Source organism: Schistocerca gregaria, chromosome 1 (genome assembly GCF_023897955.1).
Source record: "Schistocerca gregaria isolate iqSchGreg1 chromosome 1, iqSchGreg1.2, whole genome shotgun sequence".
Classification (NCBI taxonomy): domain Eukaryota; kingdom Metazoa; phylum Arthropoda; class Insecta; order Orthoptera; family Acrididae; genus Schistocerca; species Schistocerca gregaria.
The window spans coordinates 962,138,676-962,159,087 of NC_064920.1; the positions used below are offsets into that span (position 1 = coordinate 962,138,676).

The following is a 20,412-nucleotide window of genomic DNA, read 5'->3' on the forward strand; positions in this document are numbered from 1 at the left end:
TTCTGCCTTGGTGCCAATGATGGTCGTATGCGTGTTTGGCGCCGTGTAGGTGAGCGCCACAATCAGGACTGCATACGACCGAGGCACACAGGGCCAACACCCGGCATCATGGTGTGGGGAGCGATCTCCTACACTGGCCGTACACTTCTGGTGATCGTCGAGGGGACACTGAATAGTGCACGGTACATCCAAACCGTCATCGAACCCATCGTTCTACCATTCCTAGACCGGCAAGGGAACTTGCTGTTCCAACAGGACAATGCACGTCCGCATGTATACCGTACCACCCAACGTGCTCTAAAAGGTGTAAGTCAACTACCCTTTGCCAGCAAGATCTCCGGATCTGTCCCCCATTGAGCATGTTTGGGACTGGATGAAGCATCGTCTCATGCGGTCTGCACATCCAGCACGAACGCTGGTCCAACTGAGGCGCCAGGTGGAAATGGCATGGCAAGCCGTTCCACAGGACTACATCCAGCATCTCTACGATCGTCTCCATGGGAGAATAGCAGCCTGCATTGCTGCGAAAGGTGGATATACACTGTACTAGTGCCGACATTGTGCATGCTCTGTTGCCTGTGTCTATGTGCCTGTGGTTCTGTCAGTGTGATCATGTGATGTATCTGACCCCAGGAATGTGTCAATAAAGTTTCCCCTTCCTGGGACAATGAATTCACGGTGTTCTTATTTCAATTTCCAGGAGTGTATGTATAGGGCTGCAATATATTCCTAGATTCTCCTCTTAAAACTGGTTACCAGAATTTTGTAAGTAGGCTTTTGTGGGGGAGTTAACATATAATATGCCTTGGGCTATCAGATCATTTTTGCTAAAATATTTACAGTAAACTCTAGTATGGAAAAAATTCCCAATACTGCACGTCTTCAATGACATTTATCAGAAATCAAAATACAAAATTTTTCAAGAGAACTAGCAAACCAAAATTGTTATTAAATGTGTAGAGAGATCAATGTTAAAGCAAAATGCTCCAATGATCTGATGTTTGAAAAGAGATTTCCAAGAGCATCCAAATCAGTATCATTGGCTCACAAAAACAAATGAATAACAGCAAGTATTAAGAATTCCTCCAAAAACCTTAAGCACCCCACTTCAATGGAAAAAGAGTCACAATGAGCCATAGTAGTTACATTTCTATCATAGGTACAAGCAAATTTATAGGAGGATGCTAATTGCTGCATAAAAGTAATGTACAATACAAAATACTATACAATGCAGAGAATAAATGTAAAGCAAACAGGGTTGTCATTAAAAAGGAAACAGGGAGAGATAAACAAAGATACAATAACAAACTGATAAGGGAAGGGGTCAAATAACAAATGATCAACACCACTTAGAAAACTATGTGAATGTGCTTATTTTCCAGTATTGCAGAGAAACTGCAACAAAAATTCTCAGAAGCAAATATAACACCTGTAAATAGTTATGTACTAAGTACAATTAAAGTACTACCAACCACATAGAATGAAATCAGTAAAACTGTACAAAATCTATAAAATAAAAAGTTAGAGGGGTTAGATAAAGTACCAACAGGTGTGTTGAAACAAAGCAAACAGTCCACAAGCTCCCTTTGCAGACATAATTCAATGAATCATTCACATCAGGGAAATTTCCAGGGTATTTAAACAGGCAAATATTGTAGTCCTGCTACAGAAAGGAAATAGCCCATTTCTGCACTGTTGCTATTCTCAAAAATAATAGAATCATTTATGAAAGTCATATTACTAAATTACTTGATTCAATACAGCCTTTTAAATAATCACAGTTTGGTTTACAAAGGTGTAGAAGTGCAACTTCTCCATGGCAAAATTCACAAAAGTGCTTCTTGAAGCCCTCAACAAAAATGACTATCAAACACATATATTTTTGGATCTTTTGGAAGCCTTCACTATTGACCATAAGATTCCACTAAATAAGCTAGAAGCATTAAGAAAAAAAGAGCTGTAGCTAATGACTGGTTCTGGTTATACCTAGCAGATAGGGCACAAAGAGTAGAGACAACACTTATTTCAAAAAAGTCCAAACTTTTAATATGACACATATCAGAACCAAAATACTTTAATATAGGAGTTCCTGAGAGTGGCATATTAGGACTAATACCTTCCCTGATATACATAAATGACTTACCCATTAGTGTTCGTCATAAGGAAAAAATTCTCTTATCTGATTATAACAATATTATAGTCACTGAGAAAACAAGAGAACTCCTTGCAGAGAAAGCAAATGAAACCCTCAAGGAGGCAACAAAGTGACATTGAATATAAAGTTTCAAAAAGAGAAAATGACGCTGTTAAATCAAATTTAGATGACACTTAACTGCATAGCAAACACAACATTTTTAGGAATGAATGTTGAGTCTCAGTAAAAGTGGTGTGAATAAAGAATGTCATCAGCATGTTATGCCCTTAGAGTCCTTTCATCAGTAACAGCCAGTATCTTTTAGTTGCATATTATTCATACTGGTTCGGGAGGATGACAGTTCAATCCCACGTCTGGCCATCCTGATTTAGGTTTTCCGGGATTTCCCTAAATCGCTCCAGGCAAATGTCAGGATGGTTCCTTGCAAAGGGCACAGCCAACTTCCTTCCCCGTCCTTCCCTAATCTGATGAGACTGATGACCTCGTTGTCTGGTCTCCTTCCCCAAACAAACCAACCAACTATTCATACAGGGCAGCCAGTAAAGGAGTCCCTGATTCCAAAATTGATAAGAAATAACTCGAAAACTAAGATCAGTAGAAGTTCAACAAAATGTGTGTTTAATTTGAAAGCTGTAAGAATTTTACACAGAAGTTTTGAAATATTTGAAAGGCTTTCAACAGATAGTGCTGTACACTGTGCAGCTAGTACAGTATCAGCCTGCATAATTAAACTGTGCAAGCAATCTTTTCAATCACATCACAATCTCTTCAAAATCACTCGCAGTACAGAGGTGACACAAATGAACAATGAAATTTGCCATCACATCATGTAGTATCATTGGAAATGGATTCAGATGACCCACAGCTCGCCAGTTCAAGCTTGTCCAGTGTGGTGGGATGGTTCTGGTAGACAGTGTCTTTCAGTGTGCCTCACAAAAAGTAGTCACAAGGAATCAAATCAGATAAATATTAAGGCCAATCCGTCTCCGTACCAATAGATTTTTGCTAATCCAATGCAAATAACTCCATTCTCGAAATATCCATCAAGAGCAAAACACCTCTTCACTGCAGTGTGGTATGGTCTCATCTTGCATGAATCACCTGGTGTGTGGTTGATCCTTTAGTGCTAGCTGTATGGTTATGAACTGTTCTAAACCAAAAGTAAAAAAAGGGCCAGTAATGTTCCTGATGCACACCATATCCCAAACAGTAGCTCTGGCAGAATACAGTGGTTTTGCTTCACATAAATGGGCAATTTCAGAATTAAAAAATTGCCACTTTTGATTATTAATGACTCCATTCAGATGGAAGTATGCATCATCTATGAACCAGATGCTGCAATCTTCAAATCCTTCATTATCAGCCACTGTGAGAAACTAGTTGCATAGCTTGCACAGGTATAGCATGGTGGCTCTGTATTTTGAATTTAAACATGTGTAGGCTCTGTCTCAGAATTTTCTGTATGCTAGAATGCTTCAAACAAGTCTCTGCAGCATTTCTTCAGATAGAAACTATGGTGGCATTTTCAGGAATAACTACAGTTTGGCTGAGGCCAAAAATCCCTCCCAGATCATCAAACACACTCCCTGTCCATTTGAATTTGATGAAGAGCTTGTGAACGGTTTTTGTATTGGGTCCTTTTGGAACATTAAATTGTGTATTCCAGTACCAGAAAAGCACATTGTTTGATGGAATACATGATGTCAACTTCTTTCAGTATGTTAACCCCCCTTTAATGTGTCAACAGTGGAAATGGTGGTTCTGAGCTGTAGTGCACTATTTATAGGCACTATGTATTGAGAATAGAGACTGAAGCAGCAAGTGAAAATTTGTACCAAGGTTGGGAATCAAACCAGGGCCTCCTGCTTACTAGGCAGGTTCATTAGCCATTAAGCCATCTTGGCAGAGCGCTTCACACAACTGCACAGATTAGCTTGACATGCCTCCCTCCTCGATCCAAATTACCACTGCCATCACAGTCTGCTTTAAACTCTCGCTACTCTAAATTGTCGGGATAATCTGTATAGTTGCATGAACCGCTGTGACAAGGTGGCTTAGTATCTGACACACCTGTGTAATAAACTGGAGACCCAAGTTCGATTCCCGGCCTTGGTACAAATTTTCACTTGCTGCTCATGACTAATACATAAAATCATAGTTGTATGAGTCCAGTAATGCCTTTGAAATTGGGTCATTTCATTTGTACTACGTACTGAGATTATAGTGTCATCTGTTGGCAGCTTTTAGAATTATTTCAAAACTTCAGTACTTCTGTACAAAATTCTTGTAGCTTTCTTAATAAACTTACCATTTGTTGTACCTGTCTGTAGACCTTAGTTTTCAAGACATTTAAATTTGAAATCAGGTACTCCTTTGCTGAACAACCTGTATGAACACTCATTTCTTAGCTATGGAATTCTTTTTTGGGGAATAAATGCACAAAATATGAATACAGTTTTCAGACTACAGAAAAGGGCCAAATGAATAATAACCAAAACTAGTAGTCGAAATCATTTTAAAGATGTGTTCAAAACACTGGGTATGAGTATTTTAACTACAACATGTGAGTACATTTATAAATCAGTTGTAGATGTCAAAAATAACATTGATAATTACTGAAAAAACAGATCTGTCCATGGAACTTACATTTCCCATGAAAGAGTAGATGTAAAACTCAAAACAGCACTTTCTGCCAAGGAATAGAACTGTACAATAAATTGCCCAAAGAGTTTAAAGAAATTAATGAAACAAAATTCCTGGGTGCTTATAAAGACAGTAAATGTAATTGGTCAGTTCACGTTCTACATCTATGTAAGAAACTTAGCTCGGCAACATTTGCATTACGGGTAATTTCTTCAGTGGCTGAAGTGGACGCCATTAAGGTTGCCTACTTTGGCTACTTCCACTCATTGATATCATATGCTATCATGTTCTGGGGGAACCAACCACTTGCAAAAAAAGTTTTCACCGTCCAAAAAAAAAAGCAATCAGAATAATGTGTGGGGTCCATCAAAGACACACTTGCAGGCACTTGTTTCAAAAGATAGGTATCCTAACAACTGCCTCACAGTATATTTTTTCCTTGCTGACCTTTGTGTGCAAAAATTATTCTATCTACCAAGACAACAGTAAATTCCATGGCTATAACACCAGAAACAAAAACAATCTACATGTCGAAATGAAACGTCTCACTCTGGTACAAAAAGGAGTTTACTACTCCAGCATTAAGCTGTTCAATGCTCTCCCACTACATACCAAATGTGTTCATACAGAACTGCCAAAATTTAAACAAGTTCTCAAAGATTACCTGACAGAGATATCTTTTTATACTGTGGATGAATATTTGAAAGAAAGTGTACATCATTACTAAACTTAATGTGTCTAGAACTAGTTCAATTGATTTTATTGAGCATTTGAGCATAATCACAGTTTTTGCAACAACAAATTGGCTGTACTTGTATTTACTCATGTAGGCCTAATGTCTGATTTAACCATTTGCTCTTATTTGTAACCTTTATTTGAAACTTTTTTCTGTTAAATAGTTGTTATGTTATTTAGCTGACATTGTATATATTACTGTATTTATAGTATGTCTTACTTAGACTATGTACAATTTAGCATTGAATTGCCCTTGTATTTATTGTAAGTTTAAATTGAAACCTGTACAATTTGACACGTTCCATATCCTTGTGATTGACTCACTAACTGGATCTACAGAACATGAAATTAATAAATAAATAAAATAAAACAAAGTTATTGGAAAAGGCAGTTAAAAAGTACCTGTTACGCAGTACGTTCTGTATGTTAAAGGATTGCTTAGATAACACAGAGTAGGTATTGGTAAAAAAGTAACACAAGTAAATAATAATAACGATAATAAAACAATGGAAACTTCCTGTAGAGACGTCAACAGTGTAGGTAAATAAAGATTGCTACTTACCATAAAGAAGACACATTAAATTTAAACTGGCACAGTTAAAAGACACTTATACAAAGCTTTTGGCCACAGCCTTTATCAGTGAAAGAGAAACAATAAAACACCATTCATACACACAAGCAAGCACACCTCTCTCTCTCTCTCTCTCTCTCTCTCTCTCTCTCTCTCTATCTCTCTGACTGTCTGTCTGTCTCACCACACACACACACTCACTGCCAACTCCAGCAGATTAAGCCAGAACGCAACTGTCACTTGGGACTTGGGATGACAGCAGCAAACTGGAGGGGGGGGGGGGGGGGGGGGAATAGTAGTGTACATAATGGGAGAGACAGAGGAACACTGTCTGGAACTGGAAGAGAGTGCAGGGACTAGAACACCAACAGGCACAGCATCCTGAGGTTGTAGGGCAGAGAGGTGGAGAAAAAAAGACCAAAAAAGAGGAGAGCAGGGAAAGATGAGCGAGTGCATTGGTAGAAGGTGGCAAATAAAGAGCCTGGGGGACAAGATTGGGGAGAAAATGATAGGACAGAGGGGGTTAAAACTGTTGGGTCAAGGCTGTGGGAATAGTATGTTAGCATTGGTTGAGGCCAGGATGATTACAGGAGCGGAGAATGTGTTGTAAGGATAACTCCCATCTGCATGGTTCAGAAAAGCTGGTTGCAGAGAGGAGGATCCATATGAATCAGGGTTGTAAAGCAGCCACTGGAATCAAGCATGTTATGCTCAGCTGCCTATTTTGCTACAGTGTGGTCTACTTTGCTCTTTTCCACTGTCCACTGTGTTTTCCGTTCATCCTGGTGTACAGGTGGTTGGTTGTCATACAAAAATGCACTCCTGGAAAATAAAAAACTAACACCATGCATTCATCGCCCTAGAAGCGCCAAATTTTATTGACACATTCTTGAGGATGTATACAAGTCACGATCACACAGGAAGAGCCATACGTATGTGAGTACAATCAACAGAGGATGCACAGTGTCAGCACTAATACTGTGTATGCCCTCCTTTTGCAGCAATGCAGGCTGCAATTCTCCCATGAAGATGATCTTAGATGTGCTGACAGTAGTCTTGGGCAATAACCTGCCTTGCAATTTCCACCTGGTGCCTCAGGTAGGGCAGAGTTCAGGCTGAACATGCTGACTGCACAAGATGACATTTCAGCCAGTTCCAAATGTGCTTAATGGGAGACAGATCTGGGGATCATGCTGGCCTGGGTACCTGACATACACCTTCAAGAGCACATTGGGTGGTATCGGATGCATATGGATGTGCATTGATCTGTTGGAAAAGCGCATCACCTTGTCAGTCCATGATGGTTTATATGATGGTTTTAATGTACTGTGCACCATTCATTGTTCCCTCAATGATCACCAGAGGAGTACAGCCAGTGTAGGATATTACAACACTACACCATGATGCCGGGTATTGGCTCTTTATGCCTCTGTTGCATACACTCCTGATTTCCGCACTCATCTGCATGAGCATGTATGACTATCATTGGCACCCAGGCAGAAGTGACTCTCATAACTGAAAATGACAAGTATCCAGTAGTCCTTCCATAAACACCTATCGCAACACCACTGGATGCGGGCTGAACAATGTTGTGGCATGAGCAGAAGACGCCCTAATGATACTTGGGGCTGTAGCCCTGCTTCATGGAAAAAGTTGAGAAAGGTTCTTGCTGATACCTTTGGAGCAACGGTGCCCCTAAGTTGTGAAGTGATTGTGTGGCTCAATACGGCACTGTGTAGGATGCAACAGTCTTGGCGTGCAACTGTGCGTTGCCGCTGTCCACATCAAGGTCGATGGGCATGTGCACCTTCTGCTGACCACTGGCAACAACATTGATGCCTTGTGGAGACCTCACGCCCCATGTGTTGCCCAATTCTGTGGTATATCCACCCAGACTCCCACAGTCACCCAGACTCCCACAGGCCCACTATACGCCCTCGCTCAAACTCCATCAATTGCACAGATGGTTCCAATACACACTGTGTGGTACTAGGTGATGAAGGAGCCAGTCCTCTGTGGCCTGTTCTTGGGGATGGTGGGAGGATTGGGGGTACGAGAGGGAATACCATGGGAGATTTGTTTGCAGACTAAGACTGTATAATAGAGCCTGTCTTGGTGAGGTCCTCAGCATACTGAGCATGGGAGTTCTGCAATGAAGATACACTGTTCACAGGTGGCCAGGCTGTGTGGGAGGGATTTTTTGGTGTGAAAGGGATGACAGCTGTCAAACGCACATGCTGTTGGTGACTGGTGAGTTTAAAGTGGACAGAGGTGTGGATGGAGCAATCAGAGAGGGGAGGTCAGTGTATAGGAAGGTGACATGCTGGGCTGGAGGACAACCAGGTGAAGTGGATGGGAGAGAAATTGTTGAACTTATGAAGGAATGAAGGTAGGATGTCTTGGCCCTGAGGCAATATCTTCATTCCTTTACAACCTCAGCAGCTTCTCTCCCATCTGCTTCTCTTGGTCCTCCTCAGCCAAGTGTGCCACCGTCCTAGATGTTGACCTCCTCCCCTCTGATGGCTTTCTCTGCACCTCTGTCTAAAAGTAGGCCAACCTGTGGCACAACATGCAGCTGAGCATAACATGCTTGATTTCAATTATACCTTTGCTACCCGAATCATCTGGATCCTCCTCTCCACCACCAGCTTTACTGAATTGCGCAGATGGGAGCTGTCCTAGAAACACATTTTCTGCTCCTGTAATTATCCTGGACTCAACGTGTAGTAACATACTGTCTCCACAGCCTCCATCCAACAGTTTCCACCCCTTCTGTCCTATCATCCATTCTCATCTCCCAGCCTCTTTATTTGCCACCCCTATCATTGCACCCACCCATCTTTCCCTGCTCCTCTCGTTTTTGTTCCTTTTCTTCCCCACCTACTTGCTACACAAGCTCCTGATGCTGCACCTGTTGGCATTGTGCTAGACAGTGTTCCTCTGCCCTCCTCCCCCCCCCCCCCCTCCATGCACCACTATCCCTACCCCTTCCCCTTAGATAATGAAACATACCTCATTTTGCACAATACTTTCACATTGTATTTTTTCCCTTTATCCCCCCCCCCCCCCTTCCCTTTGGGAAAATCTTACTCTCAAATCTATGCAGTATATAATACTAACACTTTGACACTTTGTCTTTGTTCTGTGCTCTACATCTTACTCATTACTGAGAGATGCTGACTCAGTTTTTCAGTCTACAAAATGGGAAGTTATGGTACACAAAATGGAAACAAAACATTGTTGCTATGGTTCTGATATCAGCTGACAGTATATGTAATCTTACAATTTGAAACATTGAGTATAGAGTGTATGTAGTGTGTGCAGTGACAGGGAGTGAAAAATGAATGAACAATATAGCAGTAGTCTTTACATAACACTAGATCGCGTGTTCTTATTTGTAAAACAGTATTGTACACTAGGGTTGAGATAGCACTGTTTTAAACAGACTGGCTTTGTATTCAGAAGGTTGGAGGCTCCAGTCTTTATCCGGCCATCCTGATTTAGGTTTTCTGTGGTTTTTCTAAATTAATTCAGACAAATGCCAGAATGGTTCCTACTAGCAAATGCCAAAATGTTTCCTACTATAAGGCCATAACCAGCTACCTGCCCGATCCTTCTGAAATTAGACCTGTACCTATGTAAATGCCTTTGTAGTTTAATTACGTAATTTTTGTTGTTTTCATATTGCAATACCAAGACATGTCCAGTATACTTGTAAAAATGATCTACATATGAATAAAACTGCTGCTGCCATTACTACTACTACTACTACTACTACTATTACTATCTGTAAGTATTACGCACTTCATGTTTTTCAACATTTCTGTGACTCGTCCATGGCCCAAAAAAACTTTTTACCATTTGCACTGCCCACCTTTATATGTGTTCAGTGTCCTCTTTTAGTCTTATTTGGTACGAGTTCCACACACCTGAACAATCTGCTTTGTAGACTGATTGTATTTCCCCAAACCAAAGTCTGCCACCTGCTTTACCTACAACTGAACCTACATGATTTTTCCATTTCATATTCACATATATTGGTATATCCAGATCATAGTTACCTGCAGGGATAGTAATCTGGAGTACAGAGTTTTTATTCATTATAGAATTCTCATAAACTTCTAGAAGTGATTTCCTATGATTTCTCTAAAACTCTCATTAGCCAATTCTAGCATTACATGGCTGATTGCAGTGACACATTTCGAAACTGACCAACTCATTACATTAAAAATGCAGTTTTAGAGCCTTGCCCCCTCCTCCCCCTCACTCTGCCCTTTAAATAACTTTCTTTATAGACACAAGTATTTGCTAGAGTTGACTGTAGTCATGCGATATTGGATTCTGTGGTTTCTGAATTGCAGTTTCACATTTCTGAACATTTAAAGCAGATTGCCAAGCTTTGGTATTCTTTGAAATTTTATCAGCTTTTGACAATATAATTCTTCAGCTTTTACCAGGTAATACATTACTATAGATAACTGCATCAACTGCAAAAAAGCCTGAGGTTGCTGTTAGTCTTGTCGGCCAACTCATTAATGTACAACATGAAAAGCAAGGGTCGTAACACCTTTCGTGACCCTTCATCCAAGAGTCATTGCTGTTATAAATCCTGAATCCAGTCACAAATTTCAGTATCAATAAGAAATAAAGTTACTGACTCTAGTGACTGTTTCTATGACGGACATATACTGGGTGTTACAAAAAGGTACGGCCAAACTTTCAGGAAACATTCCTCACACACAAAGAAAGAAAATATGTTACTTTGACATGTGTCTGGAAATGCTTACTTTTCATGTTAGAGCTCATTTTATTACTTCTCTTCAAATCACGTTAATCATGGAATGGAAACACACAGCAACAGAATGTACCAGCGTGACTTCAAACACTTTGTTACAGGAAATGTTCAAAATGTCCTCCGTTAGCGAGGATACATGCATCCACCCTCCGTCGCATGGAATCCCTGATGCGCTGATGCAGCCCTGGAGAATGGCATATTGTATCACAGCCGTCCACAATACGAGCACAAAGAGTCTCTATGTTGATACCGGGGTTGCGTAGACAAGAGCTTTCAAATGCCCCCATGAATGAAAGTCAAGAGGGTTGAGGTCAGGAAAGCGTGGAGCCCATGGAATTGGTCTGGCTATACCAATACATCGGTCACCGAATCTGTTGTTGAGAAGCGTACGAACACTTCGACCGAAATGTGCAGGAGCTCCATTGTGCATGAACCACATGTTGTGTCGTACTTGTAAAGGGACGTTCTAGCAGCACAGGGGAGTATCCCATATGAAATCATGATAACGTGTTCCATTGAGCATAGGTGGAAGAACAGGGGGCCCAATCAAGACATTACCAACAATGCCTGCCCCAATGTTCACAGAAAATCTGTGTTGATGATGTGATTGCACAACTGCATGTGGTTTCTCATCAGCCAACACATGTTGATTGTGAAAATTTACAATTTGATCATGTTGGAATGAAGCCTCATCCGTAAAGAGAACATTTGCACTGAATGAGGATTGACACATTGTTGGATGAACAATTCGCAGAAGTGTACCCGTGGAGGCCAATCAGCTGCTAATAGTGCCTGCACATGCTGTACGTGGTACGGAAACAACTGTTTATCCCGTAGCACTCTCCATACAGTGATGTGGTCAATGTTACCTTGTACAGCAGCAACTTCTCTGACGCTGACATTAGGGTTATCGTCAACTACATGAAGAATTGCCTCGTCCATTGCAGGTGTCCTCGTCATACTAGGTCTTCCCCAGTCGCGAGTCGTAGGTTGGAATGTTCCGAGCTCCTAAGACGCTGATCAATTGCTTCGAATGTCTTTCTGTCAGGACACCTTCCTTCTGGAAATCTGTCTCGATACAAACATACCACGCCATGGCTATTGCCCCATGCTAATTCATACATCAAATGGGCATTACCTTTCTTCAATTGGGCCAACTGGCGTACCTTTCTTCAATTGGGCCAACTGGCGGTGAATCGAGGCAGTACAGTACATACTGACAAAACTAAAATGAGCTCTAACATGGAAATTAAGCGTTTCCGGACATATGTCCACATAACATCTTTTCTTTATTTGTGTGTGAGGAATGTTTCCTGAATGTTTGGCCGTACCTTTTTGTAACACCCTGTGTACCAGGGTCACAAAAAATGCAGTGATTGTTTGACAACCTAGTATTTAGAGTAGCCATAGTGATTGCTTACAAGTGAAAAATGTCATTATATCACAGTCTAAGTTATGCTATATTTTCGTTAATTGACGTAGCTAGATTGGTTTTAGTACATAGAAATTGGTGAGGCTTTGTGTACATGTTTGACAATGCTGGGAGCATCTGCACTGGGATATGAGTTACAGCATGATACTTCACTTTATCATGCATCTGCAAACAAATAAACAAACAAACAAAATTTCAAGTTGATAAGTGAGACTTTATGATACCCCTTATACACTGCTTAAGACTTAAAACATTGCAGTCTCTTTCTTCATTAATTAACAAGTATTTTATGATTGTGAAGATTTGATGTTGAACTTATATTGAAGAACTGCTAAGTAATTGATGCACTACAAAGTTTATAACGTAACCACTTAATTGTGAAATTATAACATTTTGTTGTTACACTTCTTCTTTCAATATTTGCTTATGTGTCAGCCCAAAGACTGTAAACATTTGTTGATGTATTATTTTTTCCCTGTTTAACTACTGTAACAGCTTATTAATGTTTCTATATTGCAGATATCTTTCTTAATTTTAAGGTGTTTTACAATTTGTCGGTTATTTCATACTAATATGTGTGTTTCTTCACTTTATTTTGCAGCTTTGGGTTAGAAGGCTAATGAGGTTTTGTGCCTTATTAAGCCTTTTATCGGTCAGTTTGAACACGCCAAAAACATTTGAAAAGCATCCACCCCTTCAGTATGTGACCTTTTGCTGTGACCTCTTTGTAACTTTTTTGTTTACTGCAGAAATGATTGCCAAAATGCATATCCGAGGTATACTAAAGGTTAGTGGTATTGAAAACTTGCTTACTCAGTAGAACTGTGTTGTACATCATACTATAAGATCCATTTGTGCTGTATCTGTCAGTTAATCTACTTGCATCACATTGTATCGTGTCATTTGTCCCTATTCTGTAATGGAAATCCCCCCTTATAATAAGGTATTTGTTTCTGTGTTTTGTATGTGTATGCATCTTTTACAAAAGTTACTTGTGAACAATTAGAGAAGTAACAGCAATATGTAATTTTTTTGTTATATTGTTTTCTGATACAAGCACTGGTGCTGAAAATAGAAAATCATCGCCACAAATTTTATTCTCTGTAGAAATACTGACATAATTTGAATGCATGTGTCTTGGACATATGTCAAAACTAAGTTTAAGAGTTTATCAACTCCTCATAAACTACTTTAGTAATATATATAATGTTATTTATTTTGTGTCAGCACTTTGTGTTGACATGACATATATTTCTTATCATATAGAAGGAAGTGTAATCTGCTATGCAGAATAAGCTCGATAAAACATAATTTATTACTTTATATTGTTGTGTTTGCAGTTCTTGAAAAAGTTTAATCCCAAATAACTATAGCTTTTTACACAAATAAAGAAAAATGTTTTTAAATCATAGTATCTTAATTTCTCAATAAATTTAGTGAAACTGTAAGTTAAACAGTGTAACATTCGCCATAGAATTGTTTCATATGTAGCTGGTTTTCTTTTCTAAACAAACAAAAGCAGAATAAATTGCTTTGATTTTCATTATGAAATAATTGTGCTTTTCTTTTGTATATTAATGTGCTATAAATGATGTCCTTGTCTGTGATGTCTTTGTGTTTTACTAAACTATTCTTTTCTTTCATTTAAAGGGTGAAGTTCCATACCTGAAGGACCATTGGTGTCAATTTGATGCCAGTATGGTATTCTTCCTTTGGGTGTCAGTAATTTTGCAAATGTTTGAGATGATAGGAATAGTGCCAAGATTCAGTTACCTTTCCATTCTGCGTGCACCGAGACCTCTAATTATGATTCGTTTCATCAGAGTGTTTTTGAAATTTTCTATGCCAAAATCAAGAATAAACCAAATATTCAAGTAAGTCTTTTCAATTTGAGTCTCCTGGCATGTATATAACAGGCGAACAGTTAATTACTTTTGTAGGAATGTATACTATTCATGCACTTTCAGAAGAGTCTCAAGGCATTGGCTGTAGGGAGTAGCTGAATCGTAGCAATCAAATGACATTAAGCAGTATTTATTGCTTTCTCATGTTAGCAACATTATCTAACAGAGAAAACTGTGCTCAGTGCATCTGATTCTGTAAAACAATAAGTGATATGTGGAGTTAATGATTACTGAAATGTTGTGTTATAAGTGAATTTAAACTAACTCAATTATTGATATGTTGAACTCATTAAACATAAGTTGTCTGCAAGCTGAAGTTGGAAGCAACTGTAAAGCATTCAATACTGGGCGAAGTATTATTATTTTTATTCATTCAGTACTTCCATTGCCCAGAACATCTAAAGTGTTCATTGAGTGCTCATATAGTCATTAATTTGTCACATGCATTTGTTTTTCAATTATGGGTGCTTCTCAGTTAGAAAAAATATGTCGTAACAATTGTTATGCCATAAAACAAATACATACAGAACTACCTTATACACTATGTGATCAAAACTATCCAGACACTCCCAAAACATACATTTTTCATATTAGGTGCATTGTGCTGCCACCTACTGCCAGGTACTCCATGTCAGCAACTTCAGTAGTCATTAGACATTGTGAGAGAGCAGAATGGAGCACTCTGTGGAACTCGCGGACTTCAAACGTGGTCAGGTGATTGGGTGTCACTTGTGTCATATGTCTGTACATGAATTTCCACACTCCCATCCCTAGGTCCACTGTTTCTGAGCTGTTAGTGAAGGGACACATACAAGCCAACCTCATCTGTTGACTGACTGAGACTGCCAACAGTTAAAGAGGGTCGTAATGTGTGATAGGCCAACATCTATCCAGACCATCACACAGGAATTCCAAACTGCATCAGGATCCACTTCAAATACTATGACAGCTAGGTGGCAGGCGAAAAAACTTTGATTTCATGGTTGAGCCACCACTAAGCCACACATCACGACGGTAAATGCCAAACGATGCCTCGCTTTTTGTAAGGCGCATAAACACTGGACAACTGAACAGTAGAAAAACATTGTGTGGAGTGACAAATCACAGTACACAGTACACAGTGTGATGATCTGATGGCAGGGTGTGGGTATGACGAATGCCCGGTGAACATCATCTGCCACATGTGTAGTGCCAACAGTAAAATTCGGAGGCGGTTGTGTTGTGGTGTGGTCAAGTTTTTCATGGAGGGCCCTTAGTGTTTTGTGTGGCACTATCACAGCACAGGTCTACATTGATGTTTTAAGCAACTTCTTGATTGCCACTGTTGAAAAGCAATTTGGGGATGGCAATTGCATCTTTCAACACGATCAAGCAGCTGTTCATAATGCATGGCCTGTGGCGAAGTGATTACACAAGAATAACATCCCTGTAATGGACTGGCCTGCACAGAGTCCTGACCTGAATCCTAAAGAACACCTCTGGGATGTTTTGGAACACTGACTTTGTGCCAGGCCTCACCAACCAACATCAATACCTCTCCTCTGTGCAGCACTCCTTGAAGAATAGGCTGCTATTCCCCAAGAAATGTTCCAGCACCTGATTGAACATATATCTGCGAGAGAGGAGGCTGTCATCAAGGCTAAGGGTGGGCCAACACCAAATTGAATTCCAGCATTACCAATGGAGGGTGCAACGAACTTGTATTGTAAGTAATTTTCAGTCAGGTGTCTGGATGCTTTTGATCACATAGTGTATATATGAAAGCATATTCCAACACATTTGAGTACAAAAATGAAACAAAACAAAAAACACAGAAAATACTTTTGCTTTTACCTAATTCATTTATTTTGCAGCAAATTAAAGGCAAAAATAAATCATTTATCTGGTGACCATTGTAGACGACAAAATGTTGAAACCATTCATGCAAGTAGCTGACCATCTTCTGAATGAATGGTGGCAAATTTCTTGAATTTTTCTGTTTGTTCTAGGTACTTTGAGAAGAATACATTTAATATATATACCCAGTATCAGCTACCAATGCCTACCAAAGATTATCATATCTTCTGATCTGTCAGGGGCCCTAATTGAGATGGTTGCCTTCACCAAAGCTCATGTCTCATCCTTCTGAGGTCAATGAGACACGAAGTTCAATTTGGTGGGATGTAACATAATGAAACATCATCTGATCCAGTCACTAATACTTGAATACCTTAGGAGTCTCTGTTGCTAAATACACTACCATTATAGTGTGTGAAGATGGATCAGGCTTTAAGTGTGATTCTGTGACCTCAACCGACTAAACCTCGGGAAAAGGATTCAGGGGTAAATTAGGTAATTAGATTAGATCTTTATTGGTCCAGGTAATCATGTAGTACACAAATTGGCATTCTGATGTTTGACTTTGATGACAGAGCTCCAACCTCACCTCTGCTTGCAGTGCTTCACCACTATCAAAGTGAAGTCATAGAATGTGGTCTTTAAATTTTGCAAACAGATGAAAATCAGATGAGGCCTTGTCGTGACTCTGTGGAGGATGACTGATGAAAGTGAACCCAAGGTGCCAGATTGTTGCAGATATCACAGTGCTTGCATGTGGTCTGGCATTGTTAAGCTAAAAAAGGGGGTGCTCCATGTGTGGACGAACTCTTCAAATGAGTGCTTTCAGTTTCCTGAGGGTCTCGCGGTACCTTGCAAAGCTTATGGTGCCTTTAGGCATGAATTTCAAATGCAGTGCACCCTCAACATCCCAGAACACTGTGAACATGGATTTGCCTGCTGGTGACATGCTCTTGAACTTTTTTGGCATCAGTGATCCTCTGTGACAGACTCCATTGATGCTTTCATGTTTTTGTGGCCTGATGTCAGGAGTGAGCATTTGAGATGTCTGCCATGCACACAGTTTTCTGTACCACAGTTCTGCAATGCTGGACTGTACTCATCCTCAAGATATGCCATACTTACCTGAGAGCTTTGTTATCCAACAATTTTCTTTGCTCAGTTCATCAAACCAATTCCAGTGAATGTCATTGGTTACTATATTTGGTCATCCACTAAGAGCTCTGTCACACATGTTAAAGTTAGCCTCATCACCACCATTTCCTTCATTACAATACTTAACTGCACAATGTTGACATTATTGACATTGATACAATCGTAACTGTACACAGCTTTCATTCTTCCATGCGTTTCGATTGGAGGCACGTTTTCTGCAGTTAGAAACACAATTACAGCGTACTGTTTCTCACGCATCTACATAGTTACACACAACCATGTTGTGTGCTACAATTCGGAGCCTTCTCTTGGCAGTGGGTTGAAACTTGTGTCAGTGAAGCAGTAAAGTCGACATAGTAATATGCATCACATATCATACCTCAATCGATGTTAAGGACAGAATTAAAAATTTGGAGGCATCACTTTCCAGGCACATCCTCATACAAGTGGGAAAAGAACATATCATGTAAAAGCAGAAAGAACACATACTGTAGAGGTAGATTGATATTTGCATTCCAGTAACATTTGCATGGTAGATCATTAAGGTACTTGGGGGGTAGTAACATCACCAAGTTACAAACACAGATATTTAATGTACTACAGGAAGGAACTTGTGCAGGCTATAGAAGCAGTGATGAGTCAGACATGCCTTAGCAGCTACTTGAATTTTGTCAGGTCATTTATTGATTTAATTTCTGGGATAAGCTTATTATAAATAACTTTCCCATAATTCAGGGTTCCTTGTTTTATTTAGGCTGTTATTCACTGGCTCTATATGGATGTTTCCTTTTTGCCTAGTTTCATGTGGAAGTATTTTCAGTGTTTTGGAAGAGAGTGGGACTTCCCATTGCATATAATAGCGGATGAGTCAGGTGAAATAATACAATATTACATGAGCATTTTGTATGTCATTTATATACACTATTTTACTTATTTTCTAACAACAACAGCTTGCATATAATATTACTTCCTGCAGGTTACTGGCATAACTTTAAATGAATGCTTAATATATTAGAATAAATGAAAGTACACATTTTTATCCTAGATCAAAATAGATTTACATTTTATCATCATAATTTAAGTTAAAGTCCAAAATTTTGTGTTTATGACATAAGTGAAAGTATCACATTTGTTCTTTTAAGAGAGTGTTTTTAACTGAGTGGTTTCCTCTATTTTCACGCTAAAGGATACTTTATAACTCTAAGAATTAATTCATTTTATAAAAAGTTTGACCTACGAGGAAAGTCTTTAGTTTCTTTTCGAATACCTGTATATTATTAATTTCCTTTTTTCTTGCAATCAGAAGCTTATTTATACCTGACTTAGTAAGTCCCTAGTGTACTTTCATGAGAGTTCAGAGCCTTGGTGGAAATTTTTCACCTGACTTGTGTTACAGTTCACACTGTAACATAAGACAGGTCACAGTTTATCAGAAATAAATACCTATTGTTGACTAAAAACATCATCAGTGTCTATATATGAGGGTGACTCCTAAAGAAATGCACACTATTTTTTTAAAATCCATCTTTTATTCTACATATATATGAAAGTTTTACAGTGTGTAGATACACCCTTTAGGAATAATATTTTCATTTCTCCACATAATTTCTATCCCTCTCAACTGCCTTATGCCATCTTGGAACCAGTGCCTGTGCCTGTATACAGTGTGTAGATACACCCTTTAGGAATAATATTTTCATTTCTCCACATAATTTATATCCCTCTCAACTGCCTTATGCCATCTTGGAACCAGTGCCTGTGCCTGTATACCCGCATGGTAAAATTCTGGACCAACCTGTTGGAGCCACTGTTTGGTAGTGTGCACAAGGGAGTCATCATCTTCAAACCTAGTTCCACGAAGAGACTCTTTCAGTTTCCCAGAGAGATGATAGTCACATGGAGCCAGGTCAGTACTGTAAGTCAGGGTGTTGCAGTGTTGTCAATCTGAGTTTTGTGATCGCTGCCATGGTTTTTTGATTGACATGTGGCCATGCATTGTCATGCAACAGCAAAACATCCTACTTTTGCCAATGTGGTCGAACACAACTCAGTCGAGCTTGAAATTTCTTCAGTGTCATCACATATGCATCAGAATTGATGGTGCTTCCACTTGGCATGATGTCCACAAGCAAGAGTCCTTCAGAATCGAAAAACACCGTAGTCATAACTTTTCCAGAAGAAGGTTTTTTTTTGGGGGGGGGGGGGGTGAATTTGTATGATGCCCCTTCATCTCTGGTGAAAAATGATGGAGCCATGTTTCATCACCTGTCACAATTCTTCCAAGAAATTCATCTCCACAATTCTTGTACTGTTCCAAAAGTTTGCTGCATACTGTTTTTCTTGTTTCTTTGTGAGCCACTGTCAACATCCTGGGAACCCAACTGGCACAAACCTTTTTTAATGCCAGCACTTTCAGTATTCTGCAAACACTTCCTTTCCTTATCCCAACATAATGTGACAATTCGTTCACTGTGATGCATCTGTCAGCAGTCACCAATTCATTAACTCTCTGCACATTGTCTGGAGTGTGTGCAGTATGAGGCCTGCCACTGCGAGGACAATCTTTGATATTGCCTTGTCCACTTTCATCACGTAACCTGCTTGCCCACCGACTAACTGTACTGCGATCGACAGCAGCATCTCTATACACCTTTTTCAGTCTCTTGTGGATGTTTCCCACTGTCTCACTTTCACAGCACAGGAATTCTATGACAGCATGTTGCTTCTGACAAACATCAAGTGTAGCAGCCATCTTGAAGACATGCTGTGATGGCACCACTCACGGGAACAGGGTGAACTAAGTTTGAAAACAAGCAGGAAGGATTTATCTACACACTGCAAAACTATCACACATGCAGAATGAAAACTGTATTTTTACAAAAATAGTGTGCATTTCTTTTGGGGTGACCCTTATGTATTGACCTGCAGTAGGAGATATCCTGAGATGCTTGAAGAGACCACTGCAGGAAATTCTGTTACAGATCCCACATGTTAATCTCACTGCTTGTTTTTGAAACTTGAAAACTTTTGCAACCCCTGCAGCATTTGCTCAGAAGGTTATACTGTAGGAGAGTATAGAACGTAAATACAAAAAAATATGACAACAGCGTTAATGCTCTGTTGGAAAGGTGAGAAATGGCGCTCTGTGCAAGTAATGCTGAGTTATGTTTCTTGACCAGCTGATTG

General features: G+C 39.6%; 1 protein-coding gene across 1 annotated transcript in view; it reads left to right on the forward strand.

Annotated features, from left to right (window-relative positions):
• LOC126276364 (sodium leak channel NALCN) overlaps window positions 1-20,412 on the forward strand; it is a 361,108-nt gene that overhangs the window by 75,764 nt on the left and 264,932 nt on the right. Inside the window, exons 4-5 of the mRNA XM_049977270.1 lie at window positions 12,933-13,118; window positions 13,982-14,205. Of these exons, the coding sequence (XP_049833227.1) occupies window positions 12,933-13,118; window positions 13,982-14,205 (410 nt within the window). The remainder of the gene's footprint in view (window positions 1-12,932; window positions 13,119-13,981; window positions 14,206-20,412) is intronic.